This window comes from Scyliorhinus torazame, chromosome 7 (genome assembly GCF_047496885.1).
Source record: "Scyliorhinus torazame isolate Kashiwa2021f chromosome 7, sScyTor2.1, whole genome shotgun sequence".
NCBI lineage: Eukaryota > Metazoa > Chordata > Chondrichthyes > Carcharhiniformes > Scyliorhinidae > Scyliorhinus > Scyliorhinus torazame.
Genome location: NC_092713.1, coordinates 196545307 through 196566486, shown reverse-complemented (window position 1 = coordinate 196566486; position 21180 = coordinate 196545307). Strand labels below are relative to the sequence as shown.

Below are 21180 nucleotides of genomic sequence, written 5' to 3'. Positions count from 1 at the left end.
GATTTGACGGAGCACCAAGCTCTAGAGACTGTGTGGAATGACAATCCTGTCCAGCTTGAAGAGGATACCATCAATCATCGTCAGGTCGTCCTTTACATTGTAAAATTGACGGCACTGCCCTTTCTGTCAGCCATTGGAGAGGTGGTGCATGACACGCTGCAAGAGGGGGTCTTTGGCTGTCTCCTCGCGGATACGAACCACCTTCTCATCAGATGCCGGGAGGGTGCTAGCACACAGCTGCACCTGTGATTCAATCTGCCGGATGATTTCCAGCGGTTCACTAGGCAATGTGATGGAGCGGGACAATGCATCAGCGATGATGAGCTCCTTGCTAGGTGTGTACACTAAGTCAAAGTCGTACCTTCTGAGTTTGAGGAGGATGCGCTGCAACCGAGGCGTCATGTCGTTCAGGTCCTTGTGGATAATGTGGACCAGAGGCCTATGATCCATCTCAACAGTGAATGTCGGCAGGCCGTAGACCAAGTCGTGAAACTTGAGAATGCCAGTGAGAAGACCCAGGTATGCCTTCTCTATTTGCGCATACCTTGTTTCGGTGGGCGTCATGGCTCTCGATGTGTAGGCTACCGGTGCCCAGGATGAAGTGGCATCACGTTGAAGCAGCACCGCACCGATGCCATCTGTCGAGATCTTCTTCTCCCTGTCTGGCTCGAAAAATGCCAAGACGGGTGCAGTGGCTTGGCTTTCAGGTCCAAGCACTCTGCCTGATGAGCTGCCTTCCACACAAAGGCAGTGGACTTTTTCACCAGGTTTCGTAGGGCCGTGGTGTGTGAGGCCAGGTTTGGGATGAACTTGCCCAGAAAATTGACCATGCCCAGGAAGCACAACACCGCCTTCTTGTCTTCAGGGACCTTCATGGCTTTGATGGCCTTGACCTTGTCTGTGTCCGGGCGCACGCCCTGCTGAGAGATCTGGTCACCTAGGAACTTGAGTGTCGACATGCCAAAGCAACATTTGGACCTGTTCAGCTTCAGGCCATTGGCATTACACGGTGGAATACCTGCTGGAGACGGTGTGGTAGTATGCATTAGGGGTCATGTGGGACTGTGAAGCCGTGATGTCATTGGCTGACAGATCCCGGGTCCTGGTTGGCTGTTGACCTCTAGCTCCGCCCTGAAGGCGGAGTATAAGAACCAGGAGTTCTCCCCCGCAGGCCAGTCTGTTACTGAACTGCGGGGAACAAGTCACGCTTAATAAAGCCTCATCGATTTCATCTCTATTCGTCTCTCGTGAGTCTTTGTGCGCTACAGACGGGAAACATGCTCTTCAGGGGTTGGGGACCATATGATGATGTCGTCCATGTACACATGAACTCCTTCAATGCCCTCCATCATCTGCTCCATGATGCGATGGAAGATCTCCGATGCCGAGACAATGCCAAACGGAATGCGATTATAGCCGTATCTGCCAAACGGTGTGTTGAAGGCACAGAGCCTTCTGCTGGATTCATCCAGCTGGATTTGCCAAAATCCATGTGACGCATCTAACTTGGTGAAAAAACGTGCGTGTGCCATCTCACTGGTGAGTTCCTCCCGCTTCGGGATGGGGTAGTGTTCATGCATTATATTTTTATTGAGATCCTTGGGATCAATGCAGATGCGCCAGTCTCCCGAAGGCTTTCTGACACATACCATCGAGCTGACCCAGTCAGTCGGTTCGGTTACCTTGGAAATGATGCCCTGTTGCTGAAGATCCTTGAGCTGTGCCTTCAGGCGCTCCCTCAGCGGAGCCGGGACCTGGCGTGGTGCGTGGACCACTGGCTTGGCATCAGGTTGTAGCAGAATCTTGTATCGATATGACAGAGTGCCCATCCCGTCGAACACATCCGGATACTGAGTGAGGATGTCGTCAATGCCGACCTGAAGATCCACATTGGAGGATGTCGTTGTGTAAACCCGCTGCACGAGGTTCAGCTGCTTGCAGGCCTGCGCGCCAAGTAGGGATGCCCTGTCTGGCTTGACAATTTCAAAACGTAACCGTGTATGGGTGTTCCGGTTGGAGACGAGTAGATGGCAGGATCCCAGTGCCGTGATGGCATTTCCGTTGTAGTTCAGGAGCCTGCAGGCTGCTGGAAGGACATTGGGGGGCTTCTTGATGCGTTTGAAATCTGCCTGTTGGAGGAGGTTGGCAGAAGCACCTGTGCCCAGCTTAAACTGGACTGAGCAGTAGTTGACCTGCATCACCGCACGCCATTCATCCGCAGAATCCACAGCGAGGATGGATTGAATTTGTGATGAGTTGGATGTGGCATATTCACATTTGGTAATGATGCTCACAGAGTAGGCGGAGTCCAGGCATTCTTCCTCTGGATCCATTGTGCTGCCAGGATCAGAATCCTGTAATCGTTGTTGCACACTCTGAACGCGCCGGGTCTGTGCCTGTTTGTATATCATTATCTGCATGTCTGCATATCATGACATCCTGGAGTTGAAATGTTTGACTCCAACAACCACAACCATCTTCCTTTGTGCCAGGTATAACTCCAACTAGCGGAGTTTTCCCCCTGATTCCCATTGACTCCAGTTTAGCTCGGGATCCTTGATGCCACACTCAGTCAAATGCTGTCTTGATGTCAAGGGCAGTCACTCTCACCTCACTTCTGGCATTCAGCTATTTTGTCCATGTTGGAACCAAGGCTGTAATGAGTTCAGGAGCTGAGTGACCCGGGCGGAACCCAAACTGAGTGTCTGTGAGCAGGCCATTGTTGAGTAAGTGCTGCTTGATAGTACTGTTGATGACTCCTCCCATCACTTTGCTGATGATGGAGAGTAGACGGATAGCACGGTAATTGGCTGGGTTGGATTTGTCCTGATTCTTGTTTCCATACCACACCTGGGTAATTTTCCACATTGCCGGGTAGATGCCAGTGTTGTAGCTGTACTGGAACAGCTTGGCTAGGGGTGTGGAAAGTTCTGGAGTGCAATTCTTCAGTACTATTGCCAGAATATTGTCAGGACCTTTAGCCTTTGCAGTATCCAGTGCCTCCAGCAATTTCTTGATATCAATATATCAATGAATCGTACTGGAAGTAGACTGACATCTGTGATCATAGAATTTACAGTGCAGAAGGAGGCCATTCAGTCCATCGAGTCTGCACCGGCCCTCGAAAAGAGTACCCCACTTAAGCCCACACTTGCACCCGAGCCCCGTAACCCCCTTAACCTTTTTTGGACAATAAGGGCAATTTAGCTTGGCCAATCCACCTAACCTGCACATATTTGGACTGTTGGAGGAAACCAGAGCACCCGGAGGAAACCCACGCAGACAAGGGGGAGAAGGCTGTCCAGAACTCATTGAGTCGGGGGCAGGACTAGAACATGCGGATATGGTTGGGCGGGCCCACTTGACACCACTCGCACTTGTCCTCCACCTCAGGGAAGAATACACTCATGCGTGACCTGGATAGGTGCACCACCTTGAGCTGCACCAGGCTTCGCCCTGCTCACGAGGAGGTGGGGTTAACCCTGTGCAGTCCAGAGTACTCCCCCTATCCCCACACTCAATTCCTTCCCCCATTTCCATCGTGTATCAGTGGGGCCCTGCTCTCTTCTTTGAGTCATCCGTATATGTCGTCACATTTCTCCCCACCTGACCAGTCCAGTGCTACCACCTTGTCTAGATTTCCAGTCTGTCTAGCAACTGTTTCATCGCTGAGTCCTCCACCGGTGGTTCGGAAGTGTACAGGCCCTGGTAACAGTTTGCAAAGGCCTCATTAACCTTATTCAGGACTGCCACCGCCCTACCATTCATGTCCCTAACTTGCACTATTTCTTTTTCAGCAGCCTGCTTTCTTGATGCGCCAGCATGCGGCTGGCTTTGTCCCCATGTTCGTAGAAGGCCCCCCCATGACTGGTGGAGCTGTAGCACTGCTTTCCTCGTGGAGAACAGATCGAATTCCATCTGCAACTTTTTCCTCTCTGCCAACAATCCCACAGTTGGAGATGTGGAGTACCACCGATCCACCTTCAGTATGGAGTCGATCAGCCCCTGCCTGGCTGCCCTTTCTCTCTTGCCCCTAAAGGCCCTATAAGCTATTATTTCCCCCCTAATCATCACCTTCAGTGCCTCCCAGACGTGGAGGGTGAGACTTTCCCGTCTGGTTGCTGGTTACGTAACCATCAATGGTTTGTGATACTTTTATACAGAATTCCCTATCGGCGAGGAGGGCTGTGTCCAGCCTCCATGGGGCAGCGTTGGGTCTGGTCCTTCTCCAACTTTACGTCCATGTAATGAGGCATGTGGTCGGAGGTAGCGATCATGGAGTATTCCGCCCTCAATATCCCAGAAGCACCATTTTCCCTACAATGAAAAGTCTATACGTGAGTAGGCCTTGTGCACGTGGGAGAAGAAAGAGAATTATTTTTATCTCGGGTGGTTGAACCTCCATGGGTCTGTACCCCCCATCTACCCCATAAAGGTGTTCAGCTCTCGAGCCATTCCTGCTATGGTTTTCTCCATGGGGATGGATCTGTCCATTTTTGGATCCTGCACATAGTTAAAGGCACCACCCCCCACCCCATGGTGAGTCAGTAGATGTCTAGGTCAGAGATTTTGACCACCGTTTTCTTGATGAATTGTGTCGTCCCAATTTGGGACGTATATTTTTACCAGTACTACAGGTGTCCCTTCCAGGGTCCTGCTGACCGTGCCGAATCGATCCCCTGGATCTGTCACTGTATTCGTTGCCATGAACGCAACTGTCCTGCTGACTAATATGGCCACCCCCAATTGTCCTGGTGTCGAAACATGAATGAAATGTTTGTCCCACCCAGCCGTTCCTTACCCGCAGACGGCCCCTCTCTCTTAGAATCGTCTCCTATAGGAAGGCTACATCCACCCTCAGGCTTTTGAGATGGGCAAGGAATCTGGGTCTTTTCACTGACCCATTGAGGCCTCTCACATTCCATGTAGCTATTTTGATGGGGCGCTTCTTCCCCCCCTCTCCTGTGGGGTCAGCCATACTCCCCCTAGGGCCTGGCTATCGGGCCATTCCAGATGTCCACTGTCTGCTTCCTCTTTTCCTGAGCATCACTGCCACATACCCCGTGAGTTCCTCCCCTCCGGAATCTCCAGTAGCCCCATGATCCGCAGATTTTGCTGACATGATCAGTTCTCCTGGTCATCAATTTTTTCCTTCAGTCCCTTCTGTGTCTTGACCAGCCTCGCCACTTGGCTTCGAGGGCCATGTTCAGATCCCCCTGGTCCGTGGCGGCTTTCTCAAGGTCCTGTGTCACTGCCTCTTGGGCCTCAAGTCTCCACTCCATTTTGCCCCCTCATGGGGGCTGTCGCAGCCTCAACTGACGCCTCCATGGTTGCCGCAAGGTCCTGTTTCATTGCCTCTCTATACTTTTGGAGCTCGGAGGTGATGGGACCCATAATTTTCTCCATCAGCGCCTGGGACCATCGTCATTGGTTCCTTGCTGCCACACGGGCTCCGCTACTCCGAGGCTGAGATTTTCCTCTCCTCCTCTTTGGAAGTTTTTTGGCTGGGTTGCTGGTTCTTCAGCACTTTGGATGTCATTGCGGTCAATGGGGAGTTGATTTGGGTGATTTTTAATTCTTTTGGAGCTCATTCGTTGGGGCTAAAGGGCCTTAATCAAGGTTTCTAGACAAGAGCCACCTTCTGTGCGACCGCTCTGCACATGGCTGCCACCGTAAGTCCCAACTCATACCCATCATGTCCTCTCCCAGCTCACCTTGTTCACAAAATTCACCTCCTGCTCCCTTGATCCTGTTCTTACTAAACTGGCAACCATCAACCCTCCCTTCCTGGCATTGTTAATGGTTCCCTCTATTCACATACTCTCCTCTCGCCTTTAAATCTGCCATCATTGACCCACTCTTAAAAAAAAAACACCCTTGACCCTTCTGTCCTTCCAAACGACCATCCGTCTCCCACTTGGCTTTCCTCTCCAAAGTCTTTGAATATGTTGTTATCTTCTAAACCAATTCCAGGATTGATTTCTTACCATCATCTTTCTGTTTCTATCACAGTACTAAAACAGCCTCTATTAAAGTCACACATGGCATCCTATGTGACTGTGACATGGTAAATTATCCCTCAATATCCTTCTTGACCCATCTAAAGATCTACACTTCTAAATATGTACAGGTTAGGCAGAGTAGTATCTTAGAATTGGCCATGCTAAATTTCCCCTTAGTGTCCAAATATTAGGTGGATTTATGGGGAGAGGGTGGGGGGTTGGGACTGGGTGGGGTGCTCTTTCGGAGGATGGGTGCAGACCTGATGGGCCGAATGGCCCTCTTCTGCACTGTACGGATTCTATCATTCTATGATCTGCAGCTTTTGGCATGGTTGACCACACCATCTTCGTCCAATGCCTCTCCACTGTCTTCCAGGGACTGCACTCACCTGGTTTCATTCTTACCTGTCGAATCATAGCCAGAGAATCACCTAAAATGGCTTCTCTTCCTGCTCCAACTTTGTCATCTGTGGCGTTCCCCCAAGGAACTATCCTGGTACTACCTACTTCTCATCCACATGCTTCCCTTGGTGACATCATCAGAAAAGTGGGCAGTTCACATTTCCCTGCCTCCTCCCTCCTCCTCCCTGGCTCTCCTCTATTGTTCCCTGTCTCTTCCCTCTACCCCCTACTCCCCGCTTCTGCCCCCCCCCCCCCCCCCCCCCCGGCCCATGGTTCACCTTTCCTTCCTCTTAGATTTAGCTGCCCCTTCCCAGTCTATCTCTCCCTCTCATGCTTTGGCTGCTTTCCCCTGGTTCTTGGCTACCTGGCTATTCTTCTGCTTGTTTGTTGGCTACAAACAGGTCCCGGAACAATTGGGTGAATGGCTCCCACGTTCTGTGGAAGCCGTCGTCTGACCCTCGGATGGCGAATTTAATTTTCTCCATTTGGAGAGATTCTGAGAGGTCGGACAGCCAGTCTGCAGATTTGGGTGATGCTGCTGACCGCCAGTCGAACGGGATTCTACGGCGGGCGATCAGGGAGGCAAAGGCAAGGGCGTCCGCCCTCCTCCCCAGAATAGAAAAACGGGGAAGACGGGAGGGCCGCAGAAGCGGAAGTGCGCACGAGACGACAACGGCAGCGAACTCCGTCTGGAAAAAGCAAGGGACGACAACACCACGAACAGATGCCTACTTATGTGTGTAAATAATTTTGCCAAGTGTACAGAGCTGCTGCTGTTGAGCGGCATCCAATGGCTTCTCAGGGAAAATTAAAATGTCAGCAGCAGCAGCGACCCATAGGGGAGTGGGGGTGAGTGCTCTGTTGGGAGGGTATGGGAAGACTGAGGCGCATGGGGTCACGTCTAGTCAATTGCTATTGTATATTCTCTTTTTGCACTATGTTAATGTTCACTCTATTTTGCTGTGTTAGGATTATTACTATTTATTATGAAAAACTTTGCAAAACTTTAATTAAAAAATTTAAAAAAAAAGAAAAGTGGGCAGTTTCTGCAGGTAAGCTGTTGGTCCCTGCGTTAACTCACTTCACTTGACCTCTCTTCTGTCACTGATATGTGACGTTACTTGTCCGACTTACATCTTTGGATGGGCAGAAATTTCCTCCAATCAAAACCACTGCAACTTTGGTGCTGTGCTTGTGAGCATCTGACTCAAGATAAAGGGACAACTCAGAGAGAAAAGTCCAACACCTTTGGAGTTCTGTCAAGAAAGATTGCTACTTCCCTGCCATAACACTGCCAGACTCTAACCCTGTCGTCGCTCATCTGCTGCTAAAGCCCTCATCCGTGCTCCTCTTACCTTGTGACGTGGCTTTTCCACTGAGGTCCTGATCAGCCTCCCATTGTCTCCCATGTACACATCTTGTGTTATTCTAATGCTCTGTTGCCCGTACCTTAACTCACTCCGATTAGTGTTCACACGTCACCCCAGTGCTTGCTGGCTTACGTTTTGCTCCCGGTCTGGCAATGCCTCAATTTTAAAATTTATTTTCTTTGGTTTCAAATTCTTCCGTTGTCTGGCTCCTCTCTCTCTCTGCAAACTCCTCCAGCTTTCAAACCGTCTAAGGTCTCTGGACTCCCTCAATGCTCGGTGTTAATCACTTCACCATTGCTGTCTGTGCTTTCTGCCACCTTAGTGTTAAAGCTCTGGCATTCCCACCCTAAAACCTGGTGCCTCTTCACCTGTCTCCTACAAGATGCTTCTTAAAATAATTTCTTTGACCAGCTTTGGGTCATAGCCCTATAATAATACATCCTTATGTGACTAGATGTCAATGTTTGATTGATCACGCTCTTGTGAACTGTCTTGTGACATTTTGCTTTATTAATGGTGTTATGTAAATACCTGGGGCGGGATTCTCCGACCCCACGCCGGGTCGGAGAATCGCCGGAGGCTGGCGTGAATCCCGCCCCTGCCGTGTCCCAAAGTCTCCGCCACCAGAGATTCAACGGGGGCGGGAATCGTGCCGCGCCGGTCGGCGGGCCCACCCCCGCCCATCCTCCGGCCCGCGATGGGCCGAAATCCCGCTGCTGGAATGCCTGTCCCGTCGGCGTGAATCAAACCACCTTTCTCCGGGGTACTGGGAGGGGGGGGGGGGAGGGGCGGGGGGCGTGGGGTGATCTGGCCCCGGGGGGTGCCCCCACGGTAGCCTGGCTCGCGATCGGGGCCCACCGATCCGCGGGCAGGCCTGTGCCGTGGGAGCACTCTTTTTCTTTCGCCTTCGCCATGGTCTTCACTATGGCAGAGGCGGAAGAGACCCCCTCCCCTGCACATGTGCGGGGATGACATCAGCAGCCGCTGACGGTTCCGCGCATGCGCGGACCCGCATCGGTCGGCGAAGACCTTTCGGCCCCGGCTGGCGTGGTGCCAAAGGTCTTTCCCGCCAGCCGGTGGAGCGGAAACCACTCCGGTGCGGGCCTAGCCCCTCAAGGTGAGCGGCCCGACACCGGAGTGGTTCCCGCCACTCCATTACGCCAAAACCCCCTCCCCGCCCGGTATGGGAGAATCCTGCCCCATGTTGCTGTTGTCACGTTCTGACAACTAAACTCCATCTTTTCCAATCTTTCTTTGCATTTGTATTTTGTCAAACCAGCCAACATCCTACTGAATCTGTGTTGGACCTTTCTCTCTGAGTTGTCCCTTTCTCTTGGTGTCACACTGCTGCCTCACAGCGCCAGGGAACCAGGTTCAATTCTGGCCTTGAGTGACTTGTCTGTGTGGAGTTTGCTCATTCTCCCCGTGTCTCCGTGTGTTTTCTCTGGGTGCTCTGGGTTTCCTCCCACAGTCCAAATATACGCAGGATGGTGGATTGGCCATTCTAAATTGCTCCTTACTGTCCAGAGATGTACAGGTTAGGTGGGGTTAAGGGGATAGGACGGGCGGTTGGGACTGGGTGGGGAACTCTTTCAGAGATTTGGTGCAGGCTTGATTGGCCGAATGGTCTCCTTCAGCACAGTAGGGATTCTATGGATTCTAAAGCGTCAATGTCTTTTCCCTAGTATTGCATATTACTAAGGTTCGAAATAGTCTGATTTTGTCCATTGCTGCTCTATGTTGCATAGAATCAGGACTTAACAGCACAGAAACAAACCATTTGGCCCAACTTGTCTTTACATGTGCTTTAGCTCCACACGAGCCTCCTCCCACCCCTCTTCTTGTAACCCTATCAGCATAATCTGCCAATCCTAATATGTTAATCTTACATACACCTTTGCTATTTGCCTCAATTACTCCTGTGATTGCAAGTACCACGTGCAGAATTCTCCAGTCATGGGGCTATGCCCCATGCCCGCAAAGAAATGCGCGTAAGTCCAGGATGATTCTGTGATTTCCAGGGGCCTCGCATGGCCCTGGAGTGCTCCTCGCAGCTCTGGCTGCCGATACGGGGCCCTGCACTTCCGGTCAGGGGTCTGCGCATGCGCACGGCGTTGCCAGCGCACCGCGGGCCAGCATCGACAACATAGGCCCCTCCAAGATCGCACGCCCCCCCCCCCCCCCGATCGGAACCCTGGCCATCCTGGAGGCCCCCCAGCGAAGAATCCCCCTGCCCCCCACCAGGGCGGCCATGGACTGTGTCCGCAGCCGCCACTCTGACTGCCTGCTGGGTGGAACCATGCCGGCGGGAACTCGGCCAGTTGACTTTGGAGAATCGTCGCAGGGGCCTTTTTCAATGGCCGTGTTGATCGCGCGTGCCCGATTCGCGACGATTCTCCAGCGACCGGAGAATCGTGGGAGCGGCGTCAGACCCGATCGCGGGTTTGACGCCCATTCTCCACCCCAGCGCCGAGCGCGATTCCGGCGCAGAGGCTCGGAGAATCCCGCCGCACGTTCTCTGGGTAAAGCAGTTTCTCCTGAATTTCCTATTGAATTGACTGGTGACTATCTTATATTGGTGGCCTCCGGGGAAAGACATGCTCAACCTTTCAAATCCTTTCGCTAGTTTAAGAGGTCTCTGTCAGTTTACCCCTGCCCTCTGCCTTCTCTTTGCTGGAGAAAAGAGAACAATTCTGTTGAATCTTTTCTGAGAGGTATGTACCTGTACTGATGTATATTTCCAAATAAAACGTGGAATTCCATTAGCTGTTTTTTTCATAGCCTTTCAACCTGGGATTGCCTTAAATGTCCTAACCTACACCTCTAAATCCCTCTGCATTTCTACATCATCAACTTTGATTCCGGGTGGCATGGCGTGCAGTGGTTAGCACTGCTGCCTTGTGGCGCCGAGGTCCCAGGTTCAATCCCAACCCCAGGTCACTGCCCGTGTGGAGTTTGCACATTCTCCCTGTGTCTTTTTGGGTCTCACCTCCACAACCCAACACACTAAATTACCCCTTAATTGGAAATATGAAAAAAACCTACCTTGATTCTCTGTATAATCATTTCTGTATATTTTGTTTCACCCAAGTGAAACCTCACACTTAATTACATTTGATTCTATCTGTAGGTTCTTTTGAAGATTCTCCCACCCTCCCTTTGGACTTTGCTTTGGTTTTTAAAAGGATTACCTGTATCTCATGTTTTGATGTCACCTGCAACTTTCAGCCCCGCTCCCTCTAGGCATCTATCCAAACCTTGAAATGTACAGTGTACAGTATGCAGCAGATCCTATGGATAGTGCAAAACTCCTCCAATCAATCTGCCCTTGATTCCTGCACTCTGTTTTCTCTCACGATGGATTTTTAGTTCAGTTTTCTGTCCTCCTCCTAATACCATATATTGAAATTGCCTCCACTGGTCTCCTGTGCATTCCCTTGTCAAAGCCTTCCTGAAGTCCATGTGTACTGCAGCCATTCCATTTCCCCCATCCTCCATGTCTGTTACCGCCCCGAAGAATTTTATCAGGTCCATCAAACACTAGTACTGCTACCTACAATGATATTAATGGAGACCAGCAATCAAACTTTCTGTAGTGTTGGGTGTTCTGATGTACAGATGAACCAACACGGTTGTATTTGGTACAATGCTGTTTTATTTCAACTTGTTATTTACAGTTCTGTCTTGATACTCTGCACGTGGTGACTCCCTGTGTGTGATGTTAATCAGTTCCTGTCCTTGTCCTGGTCTCCACTTCTACTGGCCACCAGGTGTCGTGTTTCTTCTCTTATACTGTCTCTGTCCTTGCCTATGATTGGTTGTCGTGTTGTGTGTGCTGATTTGTCTGTTGGTGTGTCTATCATGATGTGTGTGTTTGAATATCATGACATCCCCCCTTTTTTACAAAATTATGTGCCTACGTGGTTATAAATACGAATGTGTCGTGAGTGCATCTAAAAGTGTGTGTGCGTGATATTTACAGCAGGTGCATGTGGCGTAACTATATACATGGGGCGATGTCGGGTCTGTCATGCTAACGAGGTTGTACCATAACAAAACAGGAAGATGAAAAACTTTGAAGTGTGGTCCGGTCAAACGATATCTGGAATGATAAAACAGTAACATGGTACAATGCAATAGTGTTTCAACTTTAACGTGTGAACAGTCTCATAAGTCCAATCTAGTAGGTGTGCGACGAATTTGGGTTGACCGTCAGGGTGGCACTCCATTCATCGGCCGGATTGATGGTGTTGACCCTGGTCACATCAATGACTGAAACCCGGAAGCCATCTTGGTCATCTGTGTCATTTGGCTGGATATCCTGATGTACGGTCTGGACGGTCCTGACGTGTCTGCGAGGTTGTCGGAGATGTGTAGGATCCATCAGTTGAACCGGTCGACAGTAGGCAGCGTAGTGGCCCATCTTGCCACATCGTAGGCATTGTCGGTTTTTAGCAGGACATTGCCCTTTTAAATGTACAGCTCCACAGTTGCCGCACATCATGACGTCACGGCATTCGTTACGCCACTGCGCATGCGCAGTTCGGTCTTGCATCGGGCGCGCCTGCGCAGTGCGTCCCTCGATGTTGCCGTTGGTTTAGGCGCGCACAAGCGCGGGAAACGGCCGCCCTCGTCCGGGCCGCGGGCCGGGAGATAATCAATTGCCTGGATGCGTTCGGCCTCGTGGGCAGCCTGGCTTGCCGATTCGATGGCTAGGGACCCCCTCCGTGCTGACTCGGTCACCTGAAATTGGGCAAAACGGCTGGTTGCATTTTCATGGAGGACACAAGCTTCCACCGCAGACGCTAAGGTCAGGCCTTTAATTTAAAGAAGCTGCTGGCGTAGGCCACTGGAGGCAACACCAAAAACAATCTGGTCCCGGATCATGGACTCTGAGGTGTTGCCGTAACCGCAGGACTGCGCGAGTATGCGGAGGTGCGTCAGAAAGGGTTGAAAGAGCTCATCCTTACCTTGCAGGCGTTGCTGAAAGATATACCTTTCAAAACTTTCATTCACTTCAACGTTAAAGTGCTGGTCTAGCTTGAGGAGGACCGTGTCATACTTAGATTTGTTCTCGCCTTCCGCGAACACCAGTGAGTTGAATACATCGATGGTGTGCTGACCTGCGGTGGTGAGGAGCATCGCAATCTTTGTTTCGTCCGAGGCACTCTGTTTCTCGTTGGCTCGCATGTACAGTTCAAATCGCTGCTTGAAAAGCTTCCAATTGGTGCCAAGGTTCCCAGCGACTTGCAACGGCTGCGGTGTGTTGGTGATGTCCATATCTCAGGATGGCAGGTTTGCCGGCAGGTATCGATCCACTCCTGTACCATGTAGTGTTGGGTGTTCTGATGTACAGATGAACCAACACGGTAGTATTTGGTACAACGCTGTTTTATTTCAACTTGTTATTTACAGTTTTGTCTTGATACTCTGCACATGGTGACTCCCTGTGTGTGATGTTAATCAGGTCCTGTCCTTGTCCTGGTCTCCAGATCTACTGGCCACCAGGTGTCGTGTTTCTTCTCTTATACTGTCTCTGTCCTTGTCTATGATTGGTTGTCATGTTGTGTGTGCTGATTTGTCTGTTGGTGTGTCTATCATGATGTGTGTGTTTGAATATCATGACACTTTCCTGCTCCACTCGATTTGGAGCCATGCTCAAAACCTCAGGGACCTGCAAATTATCTTTTCAAAAATACCAATACCAAAACCAAAATAACATAATGACAAACAGCGTTTAGATAGTACCCATAACATGGCATAAAACGGTAGACAGTGTTGGAGAGGTGGAAGTATATGGCCATTTCGGTACAGCTATATTTCTATGACCTGTGAGAGAAACAGTTATCCTTTCCGACGAAGGGAATTACTGCTGATATTTATAACTGGTATCTAGAAATCGGGTAGGAGTTGTGAGTGACAGAGTTGATATTTTCAAGTCCGCACGGGGTCATGAATACTGTAAAGTAAAACTGTTTTAATCTGCCACAGCACTGTGAATGAAATCTCTCATCAATTTCTATATTCTTTTCTAGGCAATGGCCGTTTCTGATGGAGGTTAGTATACTGGAATGGAGACAAGCAATGGACGACACTTGTGGTAGGATTAGAAACTTGGGTGTCAGATCATTGGGGGTTAAGGGAGAACAGGTCAAACCATTATCCATCACTCCATTTATCTGCCTTGACCTCTTGATACTGTTACCCCAAAAACAATCCATGGATATCAACTTTGAAAATTTCAATTGGCCCACAGCAACCTCAGTCTTCCAGGGGCTGAGCTGTGGGTTTCCAATCATGTGAAAATATGTTTCCTTGCTGTCGTTCCTAAATGACGAATTTAAAATGGTGCACTAGCAATTCTCTCCACCAAATAAGTCATTTCTCTCTAAGGATCTCACTATATTTGTATGTCTTAGTGCCACACTGGCGAATACAATCTTAGATGTTGCATAAAGTGCACTTCATTTCATGTAATCCATGCTTGATCTTGGTATGTGATAAGTGCAGTGCTGGAACATCCAGTAGATGGAGCTGGGTTCCTATGTTTGCATCTCCAGAGGATTCTGTGTAATCCAGGCTGACACTCCGCTGAGCGCAGCAATGAGCAAGTGTAGTCACTTTTGTAACGCAGGAAATGTGATGGCAAATCTGCACAGAGCAAGATTCCACAAACCAATGTTGAGGTGATGACTAGCTGTGGTAGCAGTGTTGGCTGAGTGATAAATAACGCTAGGAAACAGGGAAGGCTCCCTTGATCTTCTTCAATTTGTGTCTTGGAAATGTTTGCATACATCCGATCAGATGGGAGCAAGCCTTGATTTTATATTTCATCTGGAAGATGGCACCTCAGTACAGCATTGGAGTATCAGCCTACCTTTTGGGCCAAGTCTTTGGACCAGGACTTGAATTTCTGAATCAGATGTGAGCATGCGATCACTTAGGAGTGGCATGGTGGCACAGTGGTTGGCATTGCTGCCTCACCGTGCCAGTGACCCGCGTTCACTTCCGGCCTTGGGTGACTGACTGTGTGGAGTTTGCATGCTCTCCGCGTGTCTGCGTGGGTTTCCTCCGGGTTGTCCGGTTTCCACACACCCAAAGATGTGCAGGTTAGGTGGGGTTGCGGAGATGGGGGGAGTAAGAATATGTAAGATGCACTTTTAGAAGGTCGGTGCAGACTTGATTGACTCAATGCCCTCCTTTTGCACTGTAGGGATTGTATAGAATGATGGTGACACATTGGGGTCGCGTTTTGCCATTCCCACCCAAGCATTACATTAAGCAATGCCTGCGAAATCACAAGATGGAGGGGTATGAGGAGCATTGTGGACCCCCTAACACAATCATCCGATTGAGGGGGGGATAGAGAGGGAGTGTGAGAGAGAGAGAGAGAAAGAGAGAGAAGGGCGCTGCATGATGCACACATGGGTGATGACAAATATTTATCCCTCAAACTTGGTATATCACACGGCTTAAATAAAATTAGCATCAAAGAACAAGTGTCCCGTATGCAGTAATTTCGTTTCAACTTTCTGCTATGCATTTAATTCAAGTACAGTGCGAGGGAAGCACAGCGCGAGTGCAGTAGGAGAGAGGCAATTGTACCTCAGCTTATCATGTAGCCAACCTGTACAAATATACTAACTCTGGTCATGAGTTGATGCTGTTTGTGTGAAAAACCACAAATATGATGTTATAGAATCATAGCATTTACAGAGCAGAAGGAGGCCATTCGACTCATCGAGTCTGCACCGGCCCTTGGAAAGAGCACCCTACTTAAGCCCAACATATCCCCCTAACCCAGTAACCCCACCTTAACCTTTTGGACACTAAGGGGCAATTTAGCATGGCCAATCCACCTAACCTCCACATCTTTGGACTGTGGGAGGAAACCGGAGCACCCGGAAGAAACCCATGCACACACGGGGAGAATCTGCTAACTCCACACAGCCAGTTACCTGAGGCTGGAATTGAACCCAGGTCCTGGGAGCTGTGAGGTAGCAGTGCTAACCACTATGTCACCGTGCCGCCCTATGAAGGGAATACGGGCAGAACTGTCCTCAGTACCACTGGGTTAGTGAGGGATGAAAGAAGCCAGGGTTAATACTCCTGATCATTAATCCAGTGATCCGACCCCCCAGAGGGTCGGAGAATGGCCGCTGGCCGCCGTGAATCCCGCCCCCGCCGGTTGCCGAAGTCTCCGAAGGGAGAAAAGTCGGCGGGGCGTTAATGTCGCCGCTGCCGTCGGAGAATGTCATGGGTCTGCGCAAGGCAGCCGATTTTCGGCCTGCCGATATTCTCCCTCCCGGATGGGCCGAAGTCCCGTCGACGTGATGACCGTTCCCGTCGACGTAAATTAAACCTCCTTTTCATCGGCGTGACCCTGTGCTCCAGGTTCACGACGACCAGCGTGGAGGTGAGTGACGGCCTGGGGGGTTGGCTCTGGGCAGGCGATGGCGTGGCCGCAGTCTGAATGCGTGAGGAGAGGTGTGTCTCGGGTTGTGTGTGTGTGTGTGCGGCGGGGGGGGGGGAGGGGGAGTGGTTAGAGTGGGCTGGGCTCTGGAGGAGTGCAGGGAGGGGGTCCGTGCCGGGGAGGGGGATGGGGGGTCCATGCCGGGGTGAAGGTTGGGGTCCGTGCCGGGGTGGAGGTTGGGGGGGGGGTCTGTGCCGGTGTGGAGGTTGGGGGGGGTCCGTGCCGGGGTGGAGGTTGGGGGGGGGGTCCGTGCCGGGGAGGGGGATGGGGGGGGTCTGTGCCGGGGAGGGGGATGGGGGGTCCATGCCGGGGTGGAGGTTGGGGTCCGTGCCGGGGTGGAGGTTGGGGGGGGGGGTCCGTGTCGGGGAGGGGGATGGGGGGTCCGTGCCGGGGTGGAGGTTGGGGGGGGTCTGTGCCAGGGTGGAGGTTGGGGGGGGGGGGGTCCGTGCCGGGGTGGAAGTTGGGGGGGGTCCGTGCCGGGATGGAGGTTGGGGGGGGGGTCCGTGCCGGGGAGGGGGATGGGGGTTCCATGCCGGGGTGGAGGTTGGGGTCCGTGCCGGGGTGGTGGTTGGGGGGGGGGGGTCCGTGCCGGGGTGGAGGTTGGGGGGGGGTCCGTGCCGGGGAGGGGGATGGGGGGTCCATGCCAGGGTGGAGGTTGGGGTCCGTGCCGGGGTGGAGGTTGGGGGGTGGGGGGGTCCGTGCCGGGGTGGATGTCGGGGGGGGTCCGTGCCGGGGAGGGGGATGGGGGGGGTCCGTGTCGGGGAGGGGGTTGGGGGGTCCGTGCCAGTGTGGAGGTTGGGGGGGGTCCGTGCCGGGTTGGAGGTTGGGGGGGGGACGCTGCCGGGGTGGAGGTTGGGGGGGGGTCCGTGCCGGGGAGGGGGATGCGAGGGCAAGTGAGTTGATGCCAGCCTCCAACAGTTGGACCCATGTGGTCCATGCTACCTGGCTGGGGGGAGGAGGGTATATGGGCAATGATGACATGTCGTCGTTCCCCTCCCCCCCACCAGGCCGTCATGTTTTCCGATCATCCAGCGATGTTGGCCGCCGTGGCGGCAGCCGCTAATGTCTCTGTTGCCCTGGATGAGGAGGAGGAGGAGGAGCGTGCCAGAGAGGCGGCGCAGGCTGCCGCAGAGGGACAGGCGGCAGCCGCCCAGGCTGGAGGGACACCTGACCGACAGGACGAGGAGGGGGAGGAGGACGTCGCGGCCCCACGGCAACGGAGGCACCCGAGGGCGCCCCGTGTGTACCGGCCCCGGCAGTCATACCAGCACCTCACGGACCGGGAATGCAGGAGGAGACTCCGGATGAGGCGGGAAACCGTGGCACACATCTGCCACCTGCTGGCACACCTGTCACCGCGTGGCACTGGCGGGGGACACCCTCTCCCCATGTCCGTCAAGGTTACGGTGGCCCTGAACTTTTATGCAACGGGGTCATTCCAAGCACCGAGTGGGGACCTGTCCGGCATATCGCAGACATCGGTGCATCGGTGCATCTGGGCAGTGACAGATGCCCTATATGCCATGGCGCACCGCTACATCCGCTTACCCATGGACCGGGCCAGCCAAGATGCCCGGGCCGTGGGCTTCTCTGCCGTGGGTGGGTTCCCCATGGTCCAGGGCGCGATCGATGGGATGCACGTCGCCGTGCGGCCACCTGCAGATAACAGGGCCGTGTTCACCAATAGGAAGGGGACCTATTCGATGAACATGCAGGTGGTCTGCGACCACCGCATGATGATCCTGCACGTCTGCGCCCGTTACCCAGGCAGTGTACACGACTCATACGTGTTGTCGCGGTCATCCATCCCCGGCATGTACGAGGGACGCCATCCCCGGCTGAGGGGCTGGTTGCTGGGCGACAGGGGCTACCCATTGCGATCGTGGCTGATGACGCCTATACGGAGGCCACGCAATGAGGTGGAGAACCGCTACAATGATGCCATGTAGCGACAAGGGGAGTGATAGAGAGGTGCTTTGGCGTGCTGAAGATGCGTTTCAGGTGCCTGGACCTCTCTGGGGGCGCCCTCCAGTATCGGTCAGATAGGGTCGGCCGCATCATTGTGGTGTGCTGCGTCCTGCACAACATAGCCCAGCAGAGGTAAGACCACCCCTCACACACACACTTGCGCTCAACGTACATGACACCCCGCACGCTTTGGACAGAGCACAAAGGCAGCTTCTGCAGGTGTAACATTGACTTTAATAACCAAAGGAGTTCATGCACGTGCCCTAGCCCCTAAAACTCATCTGTGCCCTGCACCCGTGCCAACTTACTCAGTGTCTAATTGTTTGGCCTTACGGGCCCTTTGACTACGTCTACGTGGTTCCTCAGATGGTACAGCAGAGCAGGAGGTGGACTCCTGTGATTCCTGCCCTCTGACACTGGATCCCTTTGGCGGCCGTTTCCTGGGGCGTCCTGGCCTAGATGGGCCAGGCTGCGGCCCGGGCGACTGGGATGGCGAGCTGCCAGCCTGTCCTGCCCGTTGCCCACCCGATGCACCTGGGACGGAAGGGGGGGGAGTCCGAGGTGTCGCAGTGTACCGGGACCTCCCCTACAGGGGGAGCCGGGACGGACCACACCACCTCCTCCTCCCTCGGGGTGCCCGATGGCCCCCAGGCCTCTACATGGGTGGGGGATGTGAACGGACTGGCCATCCGACGCCCCCCGACATCTGGCGCTGCCAGTCCTGGAGGCCCGTGCTGGTATCGACAGGGGTCTGCAGGTTTGCAGCCATGGAGCCCAGGGGGTTGGCAAACCCTGTCTGTGACAGTGCGACGCCGGCTATGGCGTTGAGCGCCTCTGCCATCTGGCGCTGGCACTGGCTCATGGCCTCCTGTGAGAGGGCAGCCATGTCCTGGGCCACTGACTCCGCCTGCACGGAACGCCCCATGCCTCGCAAACCGTTCCCCATGTCTGACACCGTCACACCCATTGCCTCCACCGCGGACGCCACCCGTGCGGTGTCGGCCTGGGTGGCACGCATGACCGGGACCACTCCCAGCTCCTGGACGCGGGTGGACTCCTCCACCTGCGACTGCAGCCGCCGCAAGCCGCCCGTCACCCTCTTCGCTCGTCTCCGGGTCGGTGGTTGCATCGGATCTATGTGTGGGTGTGGTAACTCCAGGAACCCGGGATCCATCTGGGCGGCAGATGTTCGCTTGGGCTGGGCTGCCCTCCGACCGCCCGGCCCCTCTGCTGCTCCTACCTCCACCTGCTGTACCGGGACGGCTGTGTTGTGCGCACCAGTGAGTGTACCAGACGCCTCATCACTAAAGTGCCCAACCGAGGTGAGTGTTTCTGCGATGGTGGAGGGTGTTGGTGACAGCAGTGGCGTTGTGTCGTGCTCTTCGTCCCACTCTGAGTCCATGGCACTTTGGGGTGGGGGTTCGTCTCCACCCATCCACTCGGAGTCACTGTCCGGTATTTCGTCTTCCTGGGTAGTGCTGTCCCGGGTAGGGGTGTCCCGGGTAGTGGTGTCCTGGGTAGTGGTGTCCTGGGTAGTGGTGTCCCGGGTAGTGGTGTCCCGGGTAGTGGTGTCCCGGGTAGTGGTGTCCTGGGTAGTGGTGTCCTGGGTAGTGGTGTCCTGGGTAGTGGTGTCCTGGCTCGGATGTGACGGGGGCCAGTGGCCGCCCCCCTCGTCGCTGGGTGGTCGCTCCCGCACGTGACAGGGTGTCGTCTCCCTGTGGTCTCTCCGTCTCCCGTGGTCTCCGAGGGGCATCCTGCGGGCGTCGCATGCTGGAGGGTCCGGGTCTCTCCGTCTCCCGTGGCCTCCGAGGGGCATCCTGCGGGCGTCGCATGCTGGAGGGTGCGGGTCTCTCCGTCTCCCGTGGTGTGCGAGGGGCATCCTGCGGGCGTCGCATGCTGGAGGGTCCGGGTCTCTCCGTCTCCCGTGGCTTCCGAGGGGCATCCTGCGGGCGGTCTGCATCTGCGGTGATGGGTGCCTGGACGTTTGGTCCTGCGATACACAATGAAGCATGCATGGTTAGACATCAGGCAGTGATCAGGTGATATGGGGGAGGGGGATATCGGGGAGGGGGGATATGGGGACGGGCTGTCGGTGGCTCACTTGCTACTACGCCCCCGACCTCTGCATCAGCAACCTCCCAGTCGTCAGGTCCGCCAGCCAGTTCCAGGGCCCTTTCCTCGTGTTCGGTCAGTGGCCTCTCATCAGCGGGGCCTCCTCCAGTCCTCACATGCTCCCTATTGTTCTGTGCACGCTTATCCTGTGGGGGGGGGAAGGGGTGGCAGGGGTAAAAGGCAACACTGTTAGGCAGGTATATGAATGCACGCCATCGGTTGCGCGTGCATTGCAGAGGTTAAGGTTAGGGCTGGATTCACTTGGGGATATGGGGGATATGGGGGAGGGGGGATATGGGGGATATGGAGGAGGGGGGATATGGGGGAGGGGGGATATGGGGAGGGGGATATGGGGGAGGGGGGATATGGGGGAGGGGGGATATGGGGGATATGGAGGAGGGGGGATATGGGGAGGGGGGATATGGGGGAGGGGGGGATAGGGGGAGGGGGGATATGGGGGAGGGGGAATATGGGGGAGAGGGGATATGGGGGAGGGGGGGATATGGGGGAGGGGGGATATGGGGGATATAGGGAGGGGGATATGGGGGAGGGGGGATATGGGGGAGGGGGATATGGGGGAGGGGGGGATATGGGGGAGGGGGTATATGGGGAGGGGGTATATGGGGAGGGGGGATAAGGGGAGGGGGGATATGGGGGAGGGGCGATATGGGAGAGGGGGGATATGGGGGAGGGGGGATATGGGGGAAGGGGGGATATGGGAGAGGGGGGGATATGGGGAGGCTCACCCTGCCTGCTCTGACGAGGTCGTTCACCTTCTTGTGGCACTGGGTGCCTGTCCGTGGTGTCAGGGCCGCAGCGGTGACGGCCTCTGCCACTTCCCTCCACAGACGCC

General features: G+C 54.0%; 1 protein-coding gene across 1 annotated transcript in view; it reads left to right on the top strand.

Annotated features, from left to right (window-relative positions):
- The window catches only part of LOC140426772 (regulator of G-protein signaling 14-like), a 136236-nt gene that overhangs the window by 40650 nt on the left and 74406 nt on the right, over nucleotides 1-21180 (top strand). The window contains exon 2 of the mRNA XM_072511927.1: nucleotides 13810-13831. Coding sequence (XP_072368028.1) covers nucleotides 13810-13831 — 22 coding nt within the window. The remainder of the gene's footprint in view (nucleotides 1-13809; nucleotides 13832-21180) is intronic.